Source organism: Sinohyriopsis cumingii, chromosome 18, assembly GCF_028554795.1.
Source record: "Sinohyriopsis cumingii isolate HCF-2022 chromosome 18, ASM2855479v2, whole genome shotgun sequence".
NCBI lineage: Eukaryota > Metazoa > Mollusca > Bivalvia > Unionida > Unionidae > Sinohyriopsis > Sinohyriopsis cumingii.
In genome coordinates this window covers 13,535,796-13,551,728 of record NC_142978.1, presented here as the reverse complement: position 1 = coordinate 13,551,728, position 15,933 = coordinate 13,535,796, and the positions used below count along the sequence as shown (strand labels likewise).

At 36.4% G+C, this 15,933-nt stretch overlaps 1 protein-coding gene across 1 annotated transcript in view; it reads left to right on the top strand.

Moving 5' to 3' along the window:
* Window positions 1-15,933, top strand: part of LOC149776125 (polypeptide N-acetylgalactosaminyltransferase 11-like) — a 96,872-nt gene that overhangs the window by 68,263 nt on the left and 12,676 nt on the right. Inside the window, exons 11-12 of the mRNA XM_089942379.1 lie at window positions 6,477-6,581; window positions 11,912-12,058. Of these exons, the coding sequence (XP_089798505.1) occupies window positions 6,477-6,581; window positions 11,912-12,058 (252 nt within the window). The remainder of the gene's footprint in view (window positions 1-6,476; window positions 6,582-11,911; window positions 12,059-15,933) is intronic.

Genomic DNA, 15,933 nt, shown 5'->3' with positions numbered 1-15,933 from the left:
TTTATAATTGCTGGCTTTGAATCATTCTCCATTTTGAAGATAGCCGTAACATTTGCTGTTTTCCACACATCAGGGACAAAACTTGTTTAGAGGCACTTCTGGTAAATATAACTCAAGTATGGGGCACACTCTTCTGCTAGATCTTTCAGATTCTTGCTGGAATCATGTCTGTTTCAGTGACCTTCTGTGTCAGTTTTTTGCAATGAGCTGTATATACCTTCTTTGGTAACTTGGATGTCAAGCATTGGTGGGTAACAATGTCCATGTATGCTTGGTAGGTCATTTTTGTCCTCTTGTGTGAAGACTGACTGGTATTGATGATTGGCCTTGTTGGATGCCTTTGAATTCCTTGAGTGGTGCCACACCACAGTTGTCTCTACATAAGGACTTGATGTAGTTCCAAAATCTCTTCTGCTTGTTTGGTTGTTGTTCTTGATTTGGATTTCCAACTTCTATCAAGTTTTCAATATATATCTCCAGTAGGCCTGCTATTCTAAGCATTGGGATCTGGCTTTTGATTCTCGTTAAAATATCCAATCTCTTGCCTTTTCCTTTGTTTTTGTCTTGCAAACAGTTTGTTTCCTCTTCTGTGTTGGAATTGAATAGATTTGTCTACCAAAGGCTTGTTTGTCTTGTTTCCAGATATGGTCTTAGATGGTATAAATTTATCCATTACCTGTTTGATCTTCTCAAAATGTTTCCGTGTATCAATTGCAGAAGGTAATCATGACTCTTGTGACAGTTCATGTATATGGCCGTAGTTTGCATTCCTTTACGAGTTGCTTTCTTCACTTTCATTGGTCATAGGCTGGACTTTATATAAACTGGTTCATGGTCAGCAATTCTTGGTATGATATTAATGTTTTTGTTATTTGTGAAGAACAGATCAAGCAGATTTGAAGCAAATTTTCAGTTATCCATGTTGTTGTATCTATAACTGCTCCAAGAATGATTCCTTTATGACATTTCTTAGCTGTTGGCATTGGATGTGATTTGTGGTAGTGGACATTCGTTTTCCCAGTCAGTATCTGCCGGGTTAAAGTCTCCTCCTAGATATACATGAACACCACATGGGATTCTTGTAAGGCATGAGTGAAGTTGGTCTTGGCAGTTTGAATCAGTTAAGAATGGAGCTTTGTAGAAGGTGCCCACACATAAGTTTGTGGTCCCTGTAACCTTGATTTTGGCCCAAACTAACTCAAAGTTATTATCTGCCTTAAGTTTTTCTGGCTCACAGCTGGCATACTGATCTGATAGTAGGACAAATACCCCCCCATCCACCCACGAGATCCCTCTGGACAGTCTTTGCAGTAGGACCTGAAGTTTGCTGGGAATACTTCAGATGAATTTATGTTGCTGTCTAGCCCTGATTTCATACCAATAAGAAAGGCAGCTTTTGTGGAGGAGATCATATTGCTAAGTAGTCCCTTTTTCCAGGCCCATTTTATAGATTGACAATTAATGACTACAATTCTCAATGGCAAGTCAGTTCTAATTCTGGTGGGACCAAGTGTTGTAGAGGTCAGTTCTAATTCTGGTGGGACCAAGTGTTGTAGAAGTCAGTTCTAATTCTGGTGGGACCAAGTGTTGTAGAGGTCAGTTCTAATTCTGGTGGGACCAAGTATTGTAGAGGTCAGTTCTAATTCTGGTGGGACCAAGTGTTGTAGAAGTCAGTTCTAATTCCAGTGGGACCAAGTGTTGTAGAAGTCAGTTCTAATTCCGGTGGGACCAAGTGTTGTAGAGGTCAGTTCTAATTCTGGTGGGACCAAGTATTGTAGAGGTCAGTTCTAATTCCGGTGGGACCAAGTATTGTAGAAGTCAGTTCTAATTCCGGTGGGACCAAGTGTTGTAGAGGTGTTCCTCTGCCTGTGATGAGATGAAGTTGGGCTGCTAAGGCTTATTGAACCGTCACTAAGGCATTGGTAACTGTTACTGGTAGCAAAGACAATGGTGTCAAACATTCCAGTGGAGAAATTTGACAAACCACATTGAATACATTCCTAGCTTGCATTATGGAGCATTTTGAACAAGGGAGCTGGCACACCACTCCGGTGGCCTAGTGGTTAGAGCGTCTGCCTTGGATGCAGGAGATCGTGGGTTCAATCCCAGGCCGAGTCATACTAAAGACTTACAAAAATGGTACTAACAGCTGCCTCACTTGGTGCTCAGCATTAAGAGGTTAGTGTTAGGACTGATCAGCCTGGTGTCAGGATAATGTGACTGGGTGGGACATCATGCTACATGTCTGCAGCATGATGCCCCAGTGCTAGACATCACTATAAACTGTCACACTGAAGACATCATAGCGATATGACTGAAAACTTGTTAAAGCTACGTTAAAAATCCAGATCACACACACACACACACACACATTTTGCATGAATCACAGCACACACAAGGTGTTGTCCATTTACAGGATTTGTTGCAGATGCCAAAAGAAAGCATAATGGTTCTTTCACCTGGATTTGGTTCTGATGCATATGATTCAGCTAACAAAAGGCAACATAGATAGAGAAGAATGAGTTTGTTTCAACAGACTGGTCCTTTTAATTTCGACATTATTATTTCAGAGTGGTAATGAGGTGGATGCAGAGTGATAATCTTGGGTGATCCCTAATCAGTAGGGGTTGTGTATTATTACTATCATCGTCTGGTAATGTCAGTATTTTGTGGATGATGAGGTGATGGATGATAAGAGAAGATAAACTAATGTCGTGTAACATGTTTTAACTTGTGTCATCTATTGAGTCCCAAAAAGGAGGATGTTTACCAATTAAGGAAGCATTGTGGGAAGTGCCAGTGAGTAACCAGTGTTGAGAATACCTACCAATCTAAAGAGAAAACAGTTTGAGTAAGAATACTATGATACTGTGTTTCAGGAGGTGTTCACAACAGAATAGAAGTGACATTGTTATGTAGGAGTTGGCCTCATTTTGTGGATTAGTTGAAAAGAATTATATGCTAGAACAGGAAATGATCGACACCCACCATTTTGTCTTGTCATATTAAAGTTTGTAAATCAGGTTTTCAACCCCAAATCATTCATCATTATTATATATCTATGTTAGTAAAAGGTACTAATAAAGAAACTTCATGTTATTTATTTTGGAATAAAGACTAACTCTTTGCTCAGAGGACTCAGTAAATGACAATACATGTATTCCAAAGTTACAAATTCGATGAGCCGAGTGGTCTAAAGCGTTCGCCGTTACGGATCACTGCCATCTCACCTCTGTCTGCGCCGGTTCGAGTCTCAGATTCAGCCAATGTAGATATGTGAGAAAGCATGCCAGTAGCTTCTCGTGGTTCGGTGGTTCTTTCCGGGGTTTTCCCGGTTTCTTCCTCCACCATTAATACTGGCCGCCATATATGGCCTATCGTGTGCTGAAAAATGGCGTTAAACCCCACAACAACAACAAATTCGATGACTATGTGGTAAAATGAGCAATTCAGCCAAACACAATATTAATTCATTGACAGAATGCATAAACATGCAAATTCAGTCATATTATATTTACAAGAGAACAATTACAAATTCTTGAACAGTTAAGATATATTGAAGTCCATTAGCATTACTGCTTGTGCAAAAATAAACCCCTTGGCATAACCTTTTCCCCAGCAGTATAGTCATCTCCTTGCACCATGCAGTGAAGTCATCACAGAGTTAATTGTAGTATAATTGCATAGCAGTGGAGTCATCTCAAAGTTAATTGTAGTATAATTGCACCATGCGGTGGAGTCATCTCAAAGTTAATTGAAGTATAATTGCACCATGCGGTGGAGTCATCTTAAAGTTAATTATAGTATAATTGCACCATGCAGTGGAGTCATCTTAAAGTTAATTATAGTATAATTGCACCATGCAGTGGAGTCATCTTAATGTTAATTGTAGTATAATTGCACCATGCAGTGGAGTCATCTCATAGTTAATTGAAGTATAATTGCATCATGCAGTGGAGTCATCTTAAAGTTAATTGAAGTATAATTGCATCATGCAGTGGAGTCATCTCAAAGTTAATTATAGTATAATTGCACCATGCAGTGGAGTCATCTCAAAGTTAATTGTAGTATAATTGCACCATGCAGTGGAGTCATCTTAAAGTTAAATATAGTATAATTGCATCATGCAGTGGAGTCATCTCAAAGTTAATTGAAGTATAATTGCACCATGCAGTGGAGTCATCTCAGAGTTGATTATAGTATAATTGCATAACAGTGAAGTCATCACAAAGTTAATTGTAGTATAATTGCATCATGCAGTGGAGTCATCTCAAAGTTAATTGTAGTATAATTGTATCATGCAGTGGAGTCATCTCAAAGTTAATTGAAGTATAATTGCACCATGCAGTGGAGTCATCTCAAAGTTGATTATAGTATAATTGCATAACAGTGAAGTCATCACAAAGTTAATTGAAGTATAATTGCATCATGCAGTGGAGTCATCTCAAAGTTAATTGTAGTATAATTGCACCATGCAGTGGAGTCATCTCAAAGTTAATTGTAGTATAATTGCACCATGCAGTGGAGTCATCTCAAAGTTAATTGAAGTATAATTGCATCATGCAGTGGAGTCATCTCAAAGTTAATTGTAGTATAATTGCATCATGCTGTGGAGTCATCTCAAAGTTAATTGTAGTATTATTGCACCATGCTGTGGAGTCATCGCAAAGTTAATTGTAGTATAATTGCACCATGCAGTGGAGTCATCTCAAAGTTAATTGAAGTATAATTGCATCATGCAGTGGAGTCATCTCAAAGTTAATTATAGTATAATTGCATAGCAGTGAAGTCATCACAAAGTTAATTGTAGTATAATTGCACCATGCAGTGGAGTCATCTCAAAGTTAATTGTAGTATAATTGCATCATGCAGTGAAGTCATCACAGAAGTTACACATAGTATAATTGCATATCTGACAGTAACATATTTTGAAATTGTTGTTTTTCTTGACACTTTGTACTTTGGGTTTAGTTCACCACAAAGTCATTTGAATCCCATCCCCTGAGCTATACTGAGTGGTCAGCAATTACACATATTCATGATGTCTAGTTTTTCATTACATCGCTGCATGAAGATGGTGACTTTAATGTTGAAATGGACTCTTGGGAGCATACTTTTTGCCAGAGGTCACATGCTCAGAAACTTTTGTATAGGTTTCACATAGTTGTTCATCACACCAGTGCTACCCTCAGTGTCGGAAATGTCTGCTGAGCACAGGTTATATTTTGCTTTTTGTTTGCTGCTGGCATTCACACTTGTGAAATGCTTCCAAATTGTAGATTCTTTGCCATACTTTCAGCCATTTTGAATAAGACCAGGATACAAAGTTACATCATTTTAATGTATTTTATTTATCATTTAAATGGATGGCGTGTTTTGTAATCATTCACAGTGCTAACACAAAATAATCTTGTTTACATGTGTAAAAATGACAGCCTTAATTGACATGGAGTTTTCACAGAAAGATTTTGTATGATAACTTGGTCTTAATTTACAGTGGTGCCTATCTTACATCTATTATGGCCAACATGATGGCCATCTTGAAAATCATGTTATTGCTTCAGAATATCAGAGATAGTTTCAGCACTTGACAGTTACAGCTTAAAAAAAAGAAACCATCATATCTTTGGATTTCAGGAAATTCTTTTATTTACTTGAACATCACTGCCTTCAGGAGATTCTTGTGTTTTTTTACCCACATCTTAGGGTCAGACATTTTTTACCCAAATGTTAGGGTCAGAATCAGGTAATAACCTTGATGATCCAGAAGTATCATGGGCGCAATATGGAAACAATTTCTTTGGATCAGAATTTATCAAGGGACTGCCATATCTCATGGACTATACCTTCTTATAATCAAAATTAATGTAGGGACTGCCAGATCTCATGGACTGTAAGTATACCTGCTTAGGATCAAAATAAACCTAGGGACTGCCAGATCTCATGGACAATAGATGTACCTCCTTCAGATCAAAATTAATGTAGGGACTGCCAGATCTCATGGACAATAGATGTACCTCCTTCAGATCAAAATTAATGTAGGGACTGCCAGATCTCGTGGACTGTAAGTATACCTGCTTAGGATCAAAATAAATCTAGGGACTGCCAGATCTCATGGACAATAGATGTACCTCCTTCAGATCAAAATTAATGTAGGGACTGCCAGATCTCATGGACTGTAAGTATACCTGCTTAGGATCAAAATAAATCTAGGGACTGCCAGATCTCGTGGACAATAGATGTACCTCCTTCAGATCAAAATTAATGTAGGGACTGCCAGATCTCATGGACAATAGATGTACCTCCTTCAGATCAAAATTAATGTAGGGACTGCCAGATCTCATGGACTATACCTTCACAGATCAAAATTGATCTAGGGACTGCCAGATCTCATGGACTGTAGGTATACCTCCTTGTAGAGCTGTAGTTCTGTATGTGGAGAAAAATTTACATTTATGATAAACTTCACATTTCAGCTGAAGCATAAATCCAGTGGCCTTTGTGTCCAGACTGAAGGAGATATTTATGTAAAGAAATCCTTGTTAATACTTGCCCATTGTATTCCTGGTAACCAGACACAGGTTTGTCAAGTTTGTATTATTGGAGTGTGTGTGTGTGTGTGTGTGTGTGTGTGTGTGTGTGTGTGTGCACTCATGGCATTAAACATTTTCTTTAAGTTATATCTTCTTTTCTGGTCTGACTTTTTACTCCCATTGTCTTTGCACTAAATAACCTTCTTTTGTTGCTATGTCATAAAACACCAAACCAGACAATAATTTCAAATCATGCTGCAGTTTTTAAAAAAAATCTTTTTGGTGTAGAGATACACGTCAGTGAGGATAATATACATTGTCCCCAAGTAGGTCACTATAACCTATATCCATATGACAGTATGTATAGTACGCCTTTATTACATAGTTGACCCTCACTACCGTATTTCATGTATTTTTTCGTACCCTTGAATTTTTTGTCCATAATGTAGTTATTGAAATCATAATTATTTAAATGTACCATAATTTTTCATACATGTCACTTTGATTTACTTTTGCAAAAAAGATTGATAATACCATATTGCCATTTTGTTTTTACAAAAATTAATAATTAATTGTTGGTGAGAAAATACAATGATTAATGCATAAGCTCTCTTTATGTCATTACAATATCGACTGGTGTTTATTAACAAATGGACAAAGGACTTCACAGACCATACCTTTAAATATTATCGTTAATTAGTTCTCCTTATAAAGTCCGTCGCCATAACAAAACACCACGTGCATTTTAAAATGAGTTCGGAAGCCCTTTTTGATGTTTTCTTATACAACAAAAATTACGTCTCAGTACATGCTAAGGTGAAGACCACAGACCATTGGTCAACTAGTCTTATTGTTTCATTATAGTCATACAAACATAAAATATAAAAACCTTGTCATTTTCTATCATAAATTTGAAAGTCACGGACTCTGTTAAATCAGTTTTTATATATATATATATATATATATATATATATATATATATATATATATATATATATATATATATATATATATATATACATACATACATACATACATATAATGTATATACTATCTTTTAAGTGTTTGTTCTGTTTTGACTTGGATATAATTAACATGTTATTGCAAATCTATTCAATGATATACCCCTCTGTTATCTTTATTGGCGAGTTCGAATAACAAGTAATGCATATGAGCGCTTGTCCTTATAACAATTTCTGTATTGACAACGACTTCAATAGCACATTGACAAATTTTAATTTCCATAAAGAGAGCCTCATTTTCCTACTGGCAGCCTCGCTGATTTGACCTATTCTGTTGATTCTTGCCTTTAATCTCATTTCAACTGGAATAACCAAAGCGCTAAGTGTGTTTAATTACCATGTAAATAACACTGCATAACCATGTGGTTGTTGTGACAATGTACATAGTAATTAAAACAAGAATGAATTGTTGATTTAATGGTATTTGTTGATAATGGATTATAGTGGGGTCGTAATACATGAGGATTGTCACAATCGCCAGGTAACTCAAAATACAGTCTTTTTTCTCTTTGCAAAAGCTACAAATAAAAACCGCCCTGAATAAATACAGCCTTGTACACAGACAAATTTTTGTCATCTTTCTCTCTAGTGTGAGGGCACACACACTTGCGTGCATGCTCACACACATTAACTAAAACTTGATTTCAAGTTCTTTATTATTTTTACTGCAATTTGACATTGAGATTATTGCTGCTGTAAAAATACATGTTGAACTTATTTCTTGACAATGTGGACTCGTATCATACCAATAAATAATACGAATTTACCAATAAATAATACCCTTAACTATTACATATTCAAACCATCTTAATCATTTTGCAAGTCCTACATGTAAGACCTCGATGCTGATATTTATGTTTTGACTTTTGTGCGCACTTAAACATAATAACATGTGATATGTCTTACATGTAGGACAGTCATTTTGCCAACATTACACAACATAACAGCTACATATGCTCTAAATGCAGACAAGCCTGCACACTGAGACATAATCCTCTCTCTCTCTCTCTCTTGTTCACTAATAACAACAAAAATCTTTTTGAGTACTTTTATTTTTATTGTAATTAGATTCTTGAGTTGAGAGCAGAATGAGACAGAAAATATACATTTACTTTGTATGTTTGTACCGTTAGGTTGTCGAGTAGCGTGTGTTTTGTAGAATTTGTTTAGGTACGATTCCTTTATTTTTCATACAGTCAGAACTGCAAAATGATAATCATTTAATTTACACATAATTTTTCGTTGAATGAAATTGATAATTTTTTTTTCACGTACAAAAAATGACATGAAATACGGTATAAAGCATGCCACTATAGTGCAGATAGTCATGTAATACAGGTCTTGGGTCCCAATTTTACAATATTATTTATGACATGGCATGCTTTTTATGGCTCCTACAAAGATTGTTATAGTGAGGGACCACTGTAACATGGATCATGGGGGCCTCATGAAGGTATACCACATTATAAGCACACATGGTACCAGGGTATGTAAAAACCACTATAATGGAACACTGTAACATGGATCATGGGGGCCTCATGAAGGTATACCACATTATAAGCCTGCATGATACCAGGGTATGTAAAAACCACTGTAATGGACCACTGTAACATGGATCATGGGAGCCTCATGAAGGTATACCACATTATAAGCCTGCATGATACCAGGGTATGTAAAAACCACTGTAATGGACCACTGTAACATGGATCATGGGGGTCACATGAAGATATACCACATTATAAGCCCACATGATACCAGGGTATGTAAAAACCACTATAATGGACCACTGTAACATGGATCGTGGGGGTCACATGAAGGTATGCCACATTATAAGCCTGCATGATACCAGGGTATGTAAAAACCACTGTAATGGACCACTGTAACATGGATCGTGGGGGCCTCATGAAGGTATACCACATTTTAAGCCTGCATGATACCAGGGTATGTAAAAACCACTGTAATGGACCACTATAACATGGATCATGGGGGCCTCATGAAGGTATGCCACATTATAAGCCCACATGATACCAGGGTATGTAAAAACCACTGTAACATGGATCATGGGGGCCTTATGAAGGTATGCCACATTATAAGCCCACATGATACCAGGGTATGTAAAAACCACTGTAATGGACCACTGTAACATGGATCATGGGGGCCTCATGAAGATATACCACATTATAAGTCCCACATGATACCAGGGCATGTAAAAACCACTGTAATGGACCACTGTAACATGGATCATGGGGGCCTCATGAAGGTATACCACATTATAAGCCCACATGATACCAGGGTATGTAAAAACAACTGTAATGGACCACTATAACATGGATCATGGGGGCCTCATGAAGGTATACCACATGATAAGCCTGCATGATACCAGGGTATGTGAAAACCACTGTAATGGACCACTGTAACATGGATCATGGGGGTCACATGAAGGTATACCACATTATAAGCCCACATGATACCAGGGTATGTAAAAACCACTATAATGGACCACTGTAACATGGACCATGGGGGCCTTATGAAGGTATACCACATTATAAGCCCACATGATACCAGGGTATGTAAAAACCACTGTAATGGACCACTATAACATGGATCATGGGGGCCTCATGAAGGTATACCACATTATAAGCCCGCATGATACCAGGGTATGTAAAAACCACTGTAATGGACCACTGTAACATGGATCATGGGGGTGACATGAAGGTATGCCACATTATAAGACCAGATGATACCAGGGTATGTTACCAACAAGAGAGGCCATACAATAATGGACCACTGTACAAGATTTCAGCTGGTACTTCTACAAATAGGGGATTTGTAGCCATTATAAGCTGATTTCTGTTTCCTTTTTAATAGCAGAATGTGATAAATTCCTCTAACATATAATGAACACACACACACTTCATACTGGTAATACATGTACAATTTGGAATGTGGCCAAGTGGTCTAAAGCGTTCTCCATTATGGATCACTGCCATCTCACCTCTGTCTGTGTGGGTTTGAATCTCGCATTCAGCCAATGTGGGTATGTGAGAAAGCTTGCCAGTAGCTTCTTGTGGGTTGGTGGTTCTTTATGGGGTTTTCCCGGGTTCTTCCTCCACTATTAATACTGGCTGCCATGTATAGCCTATCATGTGCTGAAAAATGGCGTTAAACCCTACAACAACAACAACAACAATTTGGAATAATTTTTAATTTAAAAGTGTTGTAGAAAATGGATATACCTTTCTGTCATCACTACAAACAATTGTCTGAGTCACAGTGAATACTAATGGTATTTCTATTTCTTGCCTTGACCTCAATCATGTGCCTTAAGTAAAGCAGTCATAACTATTTGATCTGACTTTCCTTTACAAAGGACTTGGATGTACATAGTTTTAGCTCAAAATCATCTTATTATTCAAAATAATATTTCAGTTTTTATTATCAATGGGCAAACATCAATTTGTAATGTTAATTATCCATGTTTTGATTATTATGGACAGTTTAGGAATTTGTATAAGTGTTTCCCATTTTTCTGTTTTGTTTGAGTGAAACAAGCTGCAATGTGAATTGAGTAATTTCGTCTCAGAATAACAGGTAACTCAATGAAGTCTTGTGGGTCAAATCCATGATTTTTGGAAGACATGTATTTTAGCGGTGCAGGGTGAAATACTGAGCTTTTGTTTCATTGACAATTTTCACTTGTAACCACTTATTCAATAATACAAGATAAATAAATGTCACTGATTTGTTTTATTACAGCGAAAAGAATCTAATTTGCTTTGATTAGAAGATACATGCATAACATTTACTGCATTTCAATGGATATCATATATACTCACTTATGAGTCTAAATGCAAACTGCACAGACCCAGATCTGCCATTGCATAATGTGCCAGTAAACCTGGATCTATGCAGTTTGTTATTTGTAATCAGTAGAACAAGCAGTATAGACTCTAATCTGGTGATGCATTATGCAATGATAGATCAAGGTCTATGTTGTTTGCAGTTGGACTCAACTTATACATGAATATATAAGGTATGTAACACTGGAAATATTTTCAGAGTTGAGGTCTTGTTGATTCATTAATGATCATATTTTAATAGACTTGGTTATTGCTATTCTTCTCAAATATGTCCATTGCATTTAAAGTTTTCAAAGTCTGTTGGAAGGAAGATTAATCCTAAACAAGTAACGTGCTTGGTGTTAAGTTTGTGTAAATCCCCTGTACCAAATTTTGGTCATTCTTAACTTACAGCTTGGTTAATTTATCACTGAAAGTGGTTAATGTTTGAAAGTGTATGGTAGGTTGGATGGACATTTTTCCATTGAATGCCTGTTATTTTTGTTTTCATTTTTAGGAATGGTCTGAGACAATTGACCATGAATTTCAGCTTTCCAAACTGCTCTGTCTTGACATAGAATCCAGCTCAGTCAGCAAGTCATATGCCAGGTTAATGAAGTGCCATGGCAGTGGTGGTTCCCAATCCTGGATCTGGAAGTCACAGGTAGTTTCTTTATGGGACTCCTTTGTCTCTATCTATATGTACAAGAGCATTGGAAATGGGATTTAGAATCATGTTAAGATTTCTTTTATTTTTACCTTCACCTAAAATCAAGTTTTCTCATTATTTATCATGTCTGGCCAGTTTACAGTGTGTTTATTATCCAAATTTTACAGTAATTTACTAGTGCAGGGCTCTTCAGGATGCTGAAATCTGCATAAACATATACATAATTGTAAGTTTTGATGCATGAAAAATCCTTTAGCTGAGTCCTTGGAACACTAGCTTTATGTTGGCAAACTTCTATTTTTTATATTTTATTTTTTACAAAGTTACTTGTGTGCAGTCTGTGAAACCAGAGTTCAGGTGATCATAAAGGGATTAGGTAAAGCTGCTTAGGTCACATCTTAGCAGATAAAGATATTAAAACAGTCAATTACTGATGCCTAGTTAGCATGTTAATCCAAACACTAACTACTGTATTTACTGTAAATATTGGGACATGATAAAATAATTATTTTTTTACCTGTCCCAGAACTTATGCTGAAATTTTTTCACCTAGGTAATACATCTCCAGACTTAAGAAACAAAATAAATTTGTGTTTAAATTGTGCCGTCCCCCACCAACTGCATGTTGCGATAAACAAAATGCTTATTTGATAATAAATTGAAATAAACTAACCTTGAGTTGCTATCATTTATTCCTCTTTTTTTCATCATGAGCATTAAAGAATAAAATATATCCACGAACTCCATATATGTAGCATAGACATCCATAATGTTTCATGTATTGCTTATGTCAGATAGCACATGACACATTGTTCATTGACGTGAACAATACTGCTTGGGTAGCCTAGTGGTTAGAGCGTCCGCCTCGGAAGCAGGAGGTCGTGGGTTCAAACCTCGGCCAAGTCATATTAAAGACTTATAAAAATGGTACTAACAGCTGCCTCACTAGACACTCAGCATTAAGAGGTTAGTGTTAGGACTGGCCAGCCTTGTGTGAGTTTAATGTGACTGGGTGGGGTATCATGCTACATGTCTGTGACATGATGCCCAAGTGCTAGACATCACTATAAACTGCCACACTGCAGACATATTGGTGACGTGACTGAAAATTTGTTAAAGCTACGTTACAAAACCTAATCACACACACACTCATAGACGTGAACACAGAGAAACAAATCGTATTCAATTGTACTCAAGCATTTGAATGTTATCCAACTGAAAACTGGATCAAACAAAATTGCAAACAAGAGGGAAATAATCAACCAATTGCTTGAAGGCATCATCCATTCATGCATGGTATTGTGTTAGGTGCAAAGTAACCAAGATTGCATTATATCCAGGTCAACTATATGATTGTATCTCGCAGATAAAAATCATTATCTGAAAATACATTGACCTGAGTGAAAATGACAATCTTTTCACTAGCATGGGTTACAAAAAGTGTTATTAAAGCAAGTTATTGCTGTGTATACTATTTACCTGCAGACATCAGTGACCATTTATATTAAATATGACTACAGATGTCAAGCAAATAGAAGCCAGGGTGTGAATAAACATACCTGGCAGCAAAGCAAGCAATAAATTCATTGTATGAACTTACTGACAAGATGTCAAAGACAAAGGTTATTTTTATCACAAAGCAAGCCATTTATGGATGCTGACTTTGGATACTTTAAAGCCGATTTTTGAAAAAAAATGATCTCAATAGAATGACTTTAGATTCTTTTAAGTGTGCCGATTTTTAAAAAATATATTTTGTTTTTACAAAGTTGGCCGATATAAGGAAGCTAACTTTAGTTCCTTTTCACTTTTCTCTGGTATTCATGAGAATTTTGAAAATAAATTACAACAAAAGACAAATTTTTAAAATGACACAATATAGTGCTTCATGCATGGATATCAATGACCCAGCATCACCCAGAAGATTTGGAGAAAATAAAATCATTTGATGTATTGGTGAAGGTCAGAAGAGAAGATGATTTTGTTGACAATATGATCATTAACATGGAAATTTCATTTTTCCTTGATCTCATTCCTGGATGGACTGTTGAGAAGATGGAAGTGTTAGAATCAGGAGATGTCTTGCCTCCAACAATAATTTTTCATGGCATGAGAAAGCTAAAATAAAATATTCTTGCACCAAAAGAATGGATTGTATATGTGCAGGAGAAGTGTTGGGTTGATGAGATGATGATGCAGTGGATTAAAGAGTTTTATCTTAATTACACAGTTTTATATTTTTTAAAATAAAAGATCAGTTGGAGTACATTTTCTGACATGTAATTTTCGAATGATTTAAAAGGTGTCCCACAACTAACGACTAAAAAAATGTATGTGTCCCAGAACATACAGTGCACACAAAATTACTTCAAAAATTAATTTATGGTGTCCCAAATGCAGTAAATGTTATGCATGTTAAATACAGTACACCAATGTGTGTTTTGATAAGCACCAGTCAGAACACTGCAGTATTTGGAATACTTGCATTTTATTCTATACTGTATTTAGAAAAATAGTGTCAAGATTTGTGACATATTTTATTTGTCACAGGAGATGCGCTTCCACGTTAATAGTCATAAGTCATCACAGAATCAGCAGCTTTCAGTTTCGTTTACTTTAGTGATTATTTTGCGTATTTTTCCCTCGTCAGCTTTAAGTAATTTCTTTGATGCCAAGCATAAGACAGCACATAAACCTGTATTAGCTAAAGGGTTGCCAAGCATAAGGCTGCAGATAAACCTGTATTAGCTAAAGGGTTGCCAAGCATAAGGCTGCAGATAAATCTGTATTAGCTAAAGGGTTGCCAAGCATAAGGCTGCAGATAAACCTGTATTAGCTAAAGGATTGCCAAGCATAAGGCTGCAGATAAACCTGTATTAGCTAAAGGGTTGCCAAGCATAAGGCTGCAGATAAACCTGTATTAGCTAAAGGGTTGCCAAGCATAAGGCTGCAGATAAACCTGTATTAGCTAAAGGGTTGCCAAGCATAAGGCTGCAGATAAACCTGTATTAGCTAAAGGTTGCTGATTTCACCTATAAGATCAGTGGCTTGTGAATGGGGTTCCCATCACAAAATATTATCAAGAAAAAGGGTAATGAAATTGATGAGGGTGATGGAGGAAGATTAAGAACTTAAGAATGTTACCCTAAATGGAGAAATTTGTTAACAAAACAGTGAATATAGTACGCAGTGTTGCTTCAAAATAAAATATAAAAAAATGGTAATTTTTTTCATCTTCCTGTGCCTTGGCAAATTTATTGACTTGAAATGGAATTCAGCTAATTAAATAGATTAATATAGAAAAGAAACTGTAATCTCTTTCATGATTCCATCTAGCTACACATAAAATTAAAGAATGGCGAGCTAAAGTCATTGAGAATTGTTATAGTTGTACATTATACACAACCACAAGTATGAATATTCTCAGTTGTGTTAGAGTTTCATTATAATTTATAATACAGATTTTGCATTAGCAGTCAGATGACAACGATACATACATACCATGTATACTAGCTTGTAGGTCAAACTGAAGACAACACAGATCTTGATCTGCCATTGCATAATATGCCAGCAGATTAGGTCCATGTTGTTTTTGTCACACTGATTACTCCAAACAAACTGCACAGAACCAGATTGGCTGGCTCATTATGCACGGACTGATCTGGGTCTATGCAGTTTGCAGTTGGGTTCATCGCATATGCAAGTACACATAGTAATGTTCTGAATTATTGTAAGCAAAAAAGTATTGTTATTGGGATTCCTATTTGTAGGACAGAAACTACACCTTTTTTCAAGGAAGGAGTTTGGAATGCAGCTTTAAAAATTGTATGGAGATTCCTGTAGTGAATTAGGGTAGTATAATGCAGAGA